Source organism: Prosopis cineraria, unplaced genomic scaffold (assembly GCF_029017545.1).
Source record: "Prosopis cineraria cultivar Desert tree isolate PC_DT_omini unplaced genomic scaffold, ASM2901754v1 PC3, whole genome shotgun sequence".
NCBI classification, from domain to species: Eukaryota; Viridiplantae; Streptophyta; class Magnoliopsida; order Fabales; family Fabaceae; genus Prosopis; species Prosopis cineraria.
Genome location: NW_026555334.1, coordinates 13,553,231 through 13,564,592, shown reverse-complemented (window position 1 = coordinate 13,564,592; position 11,362 = coordinate 13,553,231). Strand labels below are relative to the sequence as shown.

At 32.5% G+C, this 11,362-nt stretch overlaps 1 protein-coding gene across 1 annotated transcript; it reads right to left on the bottom strand.

Moving 5' to 3' along the window:
- Positions 1 to 6,089: 6,089 nt before the first annotated feature.
- LOC129306522 (ethylene-responsive transcription factor 12-like) lies at positions 6,090 to 6,978 on the bottom strand. The gene has a single exon (XM_054947160.1). It carries the CDS (start codon positions 6,818 to 6,820, stop codon positions 6,284 to 6,286), a length of 537 nt encoding a protein of 178 aa, XP_054803135.1. The 5' UTR covers positions 6,821 to 6,978; the 3' UTR covers positions 6,090 to 6,283.
- Positions 6,979 to 11,362: the final 4,384 nt, after the last annotated feature.

Sequence of the window (11,362 nt, the reverse complement as noted above, 5' to 3'; positions counted from 1 at the left end):
CTTTTAAGTTCACATTTAAATTTTCTATGTTGAGACAAGATTGGTTGCGACTGTGAAGTACCTCCAGCCTCAACCAATGAAAAGGCAGTTTAGTTTAAAACCTAAGCCAACTTGTGTTGTGAGTCTGTTCTACAAGCTTGTGAATGCTGCGGTATACAATGCACTGCACTTTTACTCTCTCTAATACCCTCCCTTTTCCAGATTAAAAAGTAACGAAACATACATGTTGTCTCCATATTTTGGCGCTACTGCGATGGAGAGAGATTATTGGTTATAGGAATTCTTGTTCGTTCTCTGGAATTTTTTTTTTATTCATACTAATGTAGCAGCATCGTCGAGCGCATGAAATTGCATTTGGTATGTGTTTCCAGTAGTCAAAAAGAAGAAATCATTGGTTTTGTTTTTGCAGCTTTTAGGCAATCCTTTTTGGTTGAACAGTATGAAGTACAAACCAATGCGTGGTTTATATGCTCCACTATGAAAGGCTTTTATCCAATGAGGAAGGGGGAAAAGTGAAGCGGTGAAGCAGGGCTAAATCATTCAGCATTTGACTCCTTGAGAAAGAAAAATCGTAATGATAATTCATATAAACACACAGAACCATGGATGGAGGCATGTCTTTTCAACTACACGCTTGTGACCGATGAGACAAGAATCTATGCCGAAGACCCACCAAACAGACAACTTTTGAATTCAAGCAACAAAACAATGGTTCCCACTCTGCTACACTGTTTACGCTTAAGGATTAAAATAATGACAATTATAGAATGCCATTAGCATATTTCACATGTCCCTGCAGCCTCCTGAATCAATTGTGTGGGTCCCTCCCTGGTCATGAATGCTCATGCACGATGCAAGCTATTCTTTGGAAAGAAAAAGAGGCAACACTCGGATAAAATTATTTTATTTTCCCGGTTCACCCTTTTAACAATTTTTTCATTAAAACTATTTTTTATAGTCAATATAAGGAGGTCGACAATTGAAAATAGGAGGGGAATAAAATGAAAAGACCAAAGTGGGATTGAACCTGAAATGTAAAGGATTGAATTTGAATGGGAGAGATAAAAGGGAAAGGATACGCATATCCAATATGTATCCAGGAGACCAGGACTGAAGGGGTGGCGGATCCCACCATTAAAAGAGAGCAAATTCCGGAGACAGAATAAATGATAATAAACAAAAATAAAGGTCATAGGGATGATGATAAATGGAGAGCTGTATGGTACGTGAAAGATTTGCCAATAATATATGATTCAGAATTCAGACGGCTGAGAAAAGAATTGAGTGTGGGAAGAGGGTAACTTGTTTGGAAATGAGGAATGGGTTGGCCCCACACAGTCAGAGAGAGAGAGAGAGAGAGAGAGAGACCAAATATTATAATATAATTTGTTGGTATTAGACTTTATCGGCCCCCGCAGCCGCAGCCGCAGCCGGCACTGGGCCTCTCCTTCCACGTGATCCCCTCTTTCCATGTTTATTTTTCTATTCATTTATTTTTTAAACACATATAGTAAGCTCTCTAACGATACTTCCGACTTCCGGGACAATCTGATACTCCCTCGATTACAAATATAAAATATTTTTTAAAAACTTAAATATTAAAAAATATAAAATATTTTTAATCTTTTAATATATAATCATTATTTTTTTTAAAAGTACCTATATTAATAGTAATTTTATATTTATTATACAGAATTTAATAAGGTAAATATGAAAAGATAGGGTTAGTTTGGAAGTAAGTAACTACTTTATTGAGGGATGAAATTGAGTTAAAAATACTTTATATTTTTAAATGAAGGGAGTATCAAGAAACGTTGATGCAGTCAATAAAAATTTAGTCTATAATTTATAAGATATCAATATAAAATCTTGTAAAAACTTTATTAATGAATTATCTATAAATATTTTTATAAATATTATTTGGACATGAAAAATAAAGATAAAAATAAGATAATAAAAAATAATAGTGAACCACATTCATAAAGAAATGAGGTAATTTAATTCATGATGATAAAAATTATAATTCATAAAATTTTTGAAGGGTGTGATAATTTTCACATTTATAGTACATATTAATAAATTTTATTATGTTTATCAGAAAAAGGAATGATAGTTTAATTTATTTTTATATTAATTTTTTAATATATTCTATTTAATTTCTTTTTAATAATTAAATGTGACCTTAATTTGTCTGTTAAAATTATTTCTTTTTATTTTTTTCTTAAGAAATTGAAGGAGCTTCTCCCCTCAATTTATAACCCACCAAGCCTATTTATTCCATTGTCTGGATCACAACAGTTTTTAGTTAGAGTTACAAATCACAAATATCTGCTTCCCATAGAAGTAATCTATACTCAAATTAAACACAAATGTGACAAACTATTTTCCATTTTTATTAATATATATAAGCACTTGTTCTTAGGTTTTATCATTTTTCTTTTAAAATATCTCCATGTATTGTCAATGACAAACATGTTTAAAAAAAAATGGCATCAACTCATGTTTATTGATAGTTATGCCAAAAATATAATAATCTTTTGAAAAAAAATTAGAGCATTTCTTCCTCTCATTTATAAATATGGATAAAATTTCCGCGTTGAGTTGTATCCTTTTTAATTTTTAAACTCTGAAAAATTAAAGGTCTTGATGTTGAAGACATCAACTTTGGAGGCACGCATAAAAGTGTTTAAGATAACGACGAGAAGTGAGCGGGATGATGAAACGAACTGAACGGTGTCGTTTAAAAAACCGTGAGGATTCCAAATAGAAACAACTTTGTCTTCCACCTTTTTTTTTTTAAAAAAAGAAAATTAGAATCGATTCTATGTACTTCCGTGAAGGTTACGTAAAAGATTATTTGGAAATTTTTTATTTTTGTAACGAAGTCAAATAGAATCGCATCAATAAATAATAAGCAATATCGTAATGCATATTATGTATATTTAAAATTAAAATGCAAAATATAAATAAAAACGGAGTGGGGGAGCGCCGGCGCAGACACTGATAATAATGAGAGTCTCCCATAGACCCATCCTCATGCAATGCCGTAATGCAGTGATGCCTTTAGCTTTATGCGTGTTTTTTTAAAAAAATAAAAATAAAAAAACTAATATTATAAATGTTATCTGGGTGTGCTGCCGACTCCACTCGTGGCCCCTCCTAACTAGTGTCTGCCTGTCTTGTAGTTCGAGCAGATGAGTATATTTATGTCAAATTTATTTGGATTAGATTTCACATACTGGAATATATTAAAAAAACATATATAAATATATAAACTCGACCTTAACATCCTGGCTTTCTTGCCTATTAGAATTATTAAATATTTTTTTAGACAGATTTAATTTTGTCTTAAATAATAAGATTTTTAATTTTTGTTTGATTTTATTAAAGTTAAAGTACAAAAAAAATTTCTATTATAAAATTTGTTGGGTTTATTTAAATTAGCAGTCTGAGCAGACTTGAATTACCTGCTCCTCCTCCGACGTACCTGACCACGTGGACGCGTGTGAGGTCAGCCCAGGAGCAGATTGGTGAGGTCCGATCTCCCACTATGTCGCCACGTGGTTCACATCTGCCCCTCACATCAAAATCAAATCACACCCACTTTCAAGACTCAGCTGTCACACACTCTGCTCAGATGCCTCCATCCACAACCAAAGGGGGCCTAGAGTGACAAACTACTTGATGGATGGGTTGTGAATTAAAAGTACGTTTTCTATAATTGTGAAAGGTCATAAAATAAAATGATGCTCCTTCCAATTTTTATCTTCAAGCAAACTTTCTTTTCAAGTCTTTAATATAAAATAAAATTAAAATAATTAATTATTTTTAATTTTATTCTTTATTTATTTATTATGAGTTAAATTTTTAAGTATGAATTTAATATGATTTTTAATTGTACAGATTGGTTAAATTGGAGAGTTACTCTCACTAATAAAAGATATAAGTTATTTTTTTGGATTGAATGTTTAAAAATATATTATATCTTTAATTTCTTAATGCGTAATTTGTGAGTTTTTTATAATATTTTTTAATAATTTTTTATCTTTAAATGAGATACCTTATTAAGGGCAAATATTGAAAAATGATGTTAGTTTAAAGACAATTTAATAATATAAATTATTTAAAAACACCTTATATTTTTTAATAGATGAAACTTATATTTATTTAAGCATTTTAAAAAGTATAACTATCATTTTGTAATAAACACAACGCGAATAAGTAAAGAAGGGTGCATATAAAATATCAATGGAATTGAGCGAGTGTGACATAAATGATGATCTCTTAAGCATTATTTTAAAATTTGATTCTAAAAAATGTGTATGAAAAAAATTGCTTGAAAGAGAATAATTCATCTACAATTATTAAGATATTAATCCTTTAATCTCTATATATAAGACATTTTTTAAAATATTTTTTATTTTTAAATATAAAAATATGTTAGCATATTTTTTTAAAGAATGAACTATTATATTCTTATTAAATTAAAAAAATAATTATTTTTATTAATTAAATTTAAAAAACAGATTCATTTTTATTTTTAATAATTAAAGGTAGAATTAAAAAGTTGTTGTATTTTTAATTAAATAATTAATTTTTATTAATTTATATAATTTAATTAAAAACATCTTGTGCGTTGAGACTTGAGACCTTGGAAGTAGTTTTTAAGAGATACTTTACGTAAAAAGGAAAAAATAAAAACCGTGAAAAGTGAAATTGGTAGACAAGTGAGTGGCTAGAGCGTAGTATCTAAAGAGTAGTCCATCTATCACACTCCGGATGTTGCGATTGTCGTCTTGTGTCACCGCTTTCATCTTCCTTTTCCTTCACCACAACACTTGCTCATCTCTCCACTAACATGCATCTCCATTAAATGAAAACACCCAGGTTTCATCAAATCATGAACTCGTGACGTCGTCATTCTCACCACCATTTCCCCCATTTCTCATGTCTTTGTTCTCTTTCACTCCTCATCCTCAAGCCTTCATCAATGCTCCCTATCGCTACCTCCATCAACCGCTCCTGACATCATCACACATCCTTATACGCTGTCACCTCCTTAACTGTGACCCTCCATTATTCACTCTTCTCCATTAATGCTCCCCTCTTTACGTACGCACTTGGTGAATCCTCTATTGACTTGACGTGCGTCTAGTTTTTGTCAACCACTTAGACTTACCTCATCCTATATTTTCCTTCCCTCCACTCTCTGCTTCTTTCCCCACAGGACGTACTACAATCCCCCCAGCTTGCGTCTTTAAATCATTTTCAGTAACCCCATCACATTACTTTGTACCTAAACCAGAATATCACAAGCTCAGTCCCCACGGCAAAAGATTCGAGAATCGAGCCTCCCTCATGGCTCATGTCATTCCAGGAGCAACTTTTCTGTTTTCTGTTCTTATTATCATGGACATGGCTTTGGAACGGGATGAAATAAATTGGGTTCAATTCAATGTACAGCGTTGGTTTGAGGGACAAAACATTGGTTAACCTACGAGTGTGGCCGTGTTTAATTATGTAGACCCCAAACATGCATAGTTTCTCTGTCGGGCGATTTGAAAACACGGAATGAAAGAAAGAGCGTGCCCCAGCACAGACGGGGAAAGCCACTTTCTTTATAAAGCCTGCACTCAGTTCGAGAACAATGAGGAATCCCAATCCCTCTCCAGACTATTCCCCACTAGTAAAACCCCCATTCATTATTCACTCTTGTTTTACTGATCTTTTATGCTGCTATTAAAAAATGAAACCAGTTTATCCAAACCACGCTTAATAAAACAGGACACGCGCGCTGGAATAGCGGGTGGGTCTTTTTTCGGGTCGGCTTTATTAATGCGCTGCTACAATTTTCAGAACCAGAATTCTGCACTCTGTTCCAACCTGACTCTGAATGGAATGCCATCATGCCGACACCCACACGCCCGCTTCCCAGACTCCTTTCACTCTCACTCTCCATCTAGTTGCGCGTGCTTTCCACTCGCGGCGGCGAACCCTGCAACGGTCGATCCATCCCGCACTGAGAATAATACTAAACCACGACGTATTTCAAGGACGGAAATGAAAACTTTGGCGGCGAAAACCGGGAATACAAGAAATATATACACCAGATATTTCATTTTTTTTCAATATATTTTTGTTAGCACTTAGCACTCGATACTGGAGTCCCGGCTGAAATATATATAATAAGGCTTACTACAACACATAATGGAGGCACAGAATAAGGTAGATAGAAAGCAGTTAAAAACAACAGTCTAATCGCCATAGGATACAAAATGCCCGTTCATAGCCACACGGGAGGAGGTTCGTTCAAGTCGATCGGTAGGCCTCGCCGAACAAGACCGAGGAATGACGCGGTGGGAGAGCTCTCCGCCACCTGATGATGATGACCACCGTCCACGGAGACAGAACCGTCGCCCCGGTTGTGAACCATCGCAATGGGCGCCGCTGGCGAAGGAGGATGATCAAAGGACATGTCCTTGAGAACACCCGCATGGAGAAGCTCGTTGAGCACGAGGCGACCGGAGGGGATAGGAGGCCAGCGATGATCAGAGGTGGGAGCGTTCAGGTCTAGGGATAACCCTCCGGCGGCCACCGGAGCAGGAGGAAAGTTGGTTTTCGCCTTCGGGCCTCGAAGGGAACGAGCAGCACCGTCGTAGGCCAACGCAGCCTCTTCTGGAGTGTCGAAAGTGCCCAACCAAACGCGCGTTTTCTTCCACGGGTCGCGAATCTCTGCAGCGTATCGACCCCACGGCCGCTTTCTCACCCCTCTGTAGTGACCCTCCCGCGACATGGAAGAAGGCGAGGACGAAGAAGCCATGAAATGACACGAAGCTTCCTTAGTAGTATGATATGATCTCTCACCCACCCACAACAAAGCCTTCCCAAAGCGAAGAAGAAAGAACGAGGGAAGAAGCAGGTGAAGTAGCAGGGACCCACACAGCCTCCCGTAATCGTCGGTTGGGCGGCACAACACCAGGCGCTGTTCGCTTTTCTCTTTCTCTCGTCTTGTTATATATACAACATCAAAGTAACGGACAAGAAATTTAGGATAAAAAGCGGGATTTAAGGAAAACCGTCCGATGGGAAGACGTGTTAAAATAAACGGTTTGGATTAGTGGTACGAATGAACACGCTGAACAAGAAGTGCGTGGAAGAAGGAGTGGGACCCAGGAGGAGAAAAAAGCCGCCGCCCGATTGGATTCGGACGTGTGCGCCGGGAAGAGGATATGATAGGATCATGTGAGTGACGTAAGCCCTACAGAAAAATGTACGCGCCTGACATTTTTATCAAAATATTTCAAAATACTATTCATTTTCAGTGGTGGAAAATATTAAATTTTAAAAATTAAAAAAATAAAGGAAAGAGGGTGGAGTTGGGTGTCTGAGGAGGAGGGAACAGAAAGGATTGGACTCAAGAGGGATGGATAGAGCTGAGATGGAGAAAGTGTGGATGGCGTGTTTGACTCGTTTTTCTTCATCTTTTTTCTGACATTTTTTTATTCATTTTATTTTATTATATTATCAGATTAAATAATAATATATATTTATTTTACTATTATTAAAAAAAGATATGCATATATGTGGGTGTGATGTGAGTGGGATGACAGAGAAAAAAAAGGTGAGCCTCAAAATGACTGCACCAACCTGACACACTGTAAGCAAATAAAAACAGTGGGAGGGGGTAATAATGCTCACGTGAATGTTATTATTTGTTGAGATAATATAATTTTACTGTTTTATGAATGGGGCAAAAGGAATGGTATTTACTGTGCTGAGTGTTTTGGTTGTTTAATGGTGGTGGGTGATAGTTTGGTCAGGGTGGGGTCACGTTTGGTGATTCTCTGCACACACAGACACGTGTGTGTTATTGTTGTTGTTGGTTTTTTTTTAATATTTACTTTTTTATGTATTGGTTTTTGAAAGCTATTTTAAATTTAATAGAATGGAGTTTTTTTTTTGTTACCTTCTTGTTGCCTTTTCTGTTATCTTCTTCTTCCCTCGCTTCGTGCCATGTTATTACTACTATCGCTTAACTTCCTTTCTCATCTTTGTCACTCTCATTTATTTATTATTTTTTTATTTTTCATGTATTTTTATAAATAATTGGTTACATATACTTTCTTTGATTTAAAATATAAACAAGTTCAAAAAAAATTATATATCAATAAAATTTTTATTATCATAAAAATATATATTATTTTTTATTTTTACCTTTAATTTTAATTATTAATACAATTCTTAATGAATGAAAAATAACTTTACACGAGAATCTAAATTAATAAATACTTCCTTCATGCCTATATATAAAAATAATTTTAATTGAATTATATAAATCAATAAAAAGATGGTTATTTATTTAAAAGTACATTAATATTTTAATTTTACCTTTAATTATTATAAATAAAAAAATATATTTTTAAAAGTAAATTAATGAGTACTTTTTTTTTCTTTTTTAATATAATAACAGCATAATAGTTCATTTATCAAAAAATATACTAATGGCTTTTTATATTTAAAAATAAAAGACTTTTTTTATATAAAAGCGAAAGGAAGTATTACAAGAGATAAAGTGAGGGAAAAAATTTATATATATTAAATTATTTATATTTTAAAGTGAGATTAATTAAAAAATAATATTTATATTTACTAACCTATATATACTAGATTATGTATATTTGAAACTAAGGCTACAGAAATAGGTGTTGTGTTGTGTGCTCAAAGAATAGAACCAACATTCAAAACTTTATTGGAGTGAATATGTCGTAGAGTTCTCTTTTCGTTGCTCGTTGAGTTAATGTACTACGTACGTAGCATTGTTTATTTATTTAATTAACACCGAGAAAATGGTGGATATTGAAATGATATGAACATTCATGCCACCAAAGTCCTTAAAATCCACAATCATGCTACGACAATTTCAGTCACATCACATGAACATGCTGATTTGATATTAGGTGGCTTTTTATGTGGCAGTGGGATTTAGGTGGTGAATGGTGGTCAAGGCAGCATCCAAAACCAAATTGGTGATTGAAATGGCTTTCCATTCGGAACTCAAGTCTTAAGTGTGACAATAAAGGCAGTGGAGGCCACCAAGAGTGCGTTTAAGGGTGGGCAATTGCCCCACAATTTCGTGATAACTTGTGTAAGTACGGATTGAGTTTTAAATTATTTCTATTAATATACTTCCACTGCTTAAAGGGCTGGATAGTAAAAAAAAATACTTTTAACTTTTTATTTATAAGACACATTTTAAAAAATTTATTTAATTTTGTTTATAAATTATGGTATAATTTTTTAGATAATATTTAAAATATATTTTTAAAATTAATTTTTATGAAAGAAAAAAAAACAATATGATGTCTCTTTTTAGATACGTTATATAAGAGTATATTTAAAATTTTATATATTTTTATTTCTTGTACTTTTTTTGTATTGGTATTAATGATGTTAGTAGAAATAACTTATAAAAAAAAAAGAGTAGAGGGGTATAAGAGATTTTCTAGTGCTTTAATATATAATTATTACGCTTTTTCATAAGTACCTTTAATGAAGAATCATTTCATATTTATTTTAGAGTGAAATGCTCTATTAAATAAGAGTAAATATAAAACGATTGTGTTACTTTAAAATAAGTTATTATTTTTGTTAGAGTGTGATTCGGTTAAAAATATCTTATATTTTTTAACGGAATAAATATTAGTTTTGAATCCATAGAGTGAAAGAGGAACAGGAGAAGAGGAAGAAAAAGAGATAGACAAATACTCTCTCAGTTTAAAAATATAAAGTATTTTTAACCAAATTTACTTTTTAATAAAATAATTAATTATCTTCAAACTAATCCTATACTTTTATATTTATTCCCATTCAATAAGGTATTTTATCTTAAAATATCTATAAAGTAATTTATTCAATAAATTTTTTTTAAAAAAGTAATGATTACATCTTGATAACTAAAAATACTTTACATATTTGAATATCTAACTTTTTAAAACATATATTATATTTTTAATGAAGAGAGTAACAATCACCGAGATAAAAATGAGAGGTTGTGGTGCAAAGTTTGTTAAAGAGAAGATGAGTTATAGTTCAATCTAAAACTTTGTGTTTACAATATTTGAAAGAGTGAAGATGACACTGGGATAATTAAAATTTGAAATAATAGGTAGTAAGAAGGGATTGAAATTTTAGAATAATTTAAGTATTATGATTTTTTTATTCAACATTTTATTTCAAACCCCTTAATTCTTATTGTACCAAAAAAAATTCCTTAATTCTTATTTTTTAGTAATTTTATCTTTTTAAATTTTTCTATATTTTTATTAAAATCATTTATATAATTTTAAATAATTTTGACCTTTTACATGTTCAATTTGTTGTTTAATTTTTTTTAACAAATCAAATTGGTATATGAAGGTTTTATTATTAGTTAAACAAGTGCCTGAGCTGTCTTTCGAATTTCAACTCCTGTGCATGTAGAAAATTAAAATTAGATCATATACTTCTAAAGTAAGTGGCCAAATTAAATTTTGCTATTAGTGGAATATATATATCATTTATGTCTCCCCAAAAAAATAAATAAATTATGCCCCTACTAGTCTTGGATCCTAAATCCTTCACTGAATAAGGTGGCGATCAACATGGCATTTAAGTTTTTAAATCATATATAGACACACATACATACAGACCTGTTCTCAATTTTATCAAATGGTTGACAATTTCTTTAAGTTGGTCAAAACAATCTTTAATACTTGCTATGTGAGTTAAGTAGTAAATATAATATTTCTTGATCAAATGAATGTCAATATCGTCATGTATAGTACATATATAATAAAATATCCTTGTGCAATGCGTAGAACAATTCTAATAAAATATATAACAAGTTAAATCATCCTCAATACGAAAAAAAAAATTGGCTTATATATTAGTGCATGCTACCAATGATTTCCCCCCCTCAAGTGATGCAGTTTGTATAAAAAACCATTTTTCTTTTAATATCGCCTTTGAAAAATATGGACATGTCTAATTTTACAAGAATCATAAGAATCCAATTCGAACAACTTAATTACCAGTCTACGTTTTTTTTGGGGTAAATAACTGAATGCCACTCTACGTTTTGTGAAGCTAGATAAAAGCTTCAACTCGGGGGCCTAAGGTACTGGTACATATATTATCAGTCAATGCTGATGTGAACTCTCATTTATGGGCTTCAGAACATTCCAAGATTACATTGGGGCTGAAAAAGAAAATCGATTTTAGGGAATGAAAAATGCGAGAAGAGTTGTCTCTAGGGAACCAAATCATTAAATAATTCAAAGAGATTATAATGCACTCGGTTCGCACATGTTAACATAACTTGCAG

Bases quoted from the DNA above. Each gene is read 5' to 3' on its own strand.
- LOC129306522 (XM_054947160.1), bottom strand. From the start codon at position 6,820: ATGGCTTCTTCGTCCTCGCCTTCTTCCATGTCGCGGGAGGGTCACTAC.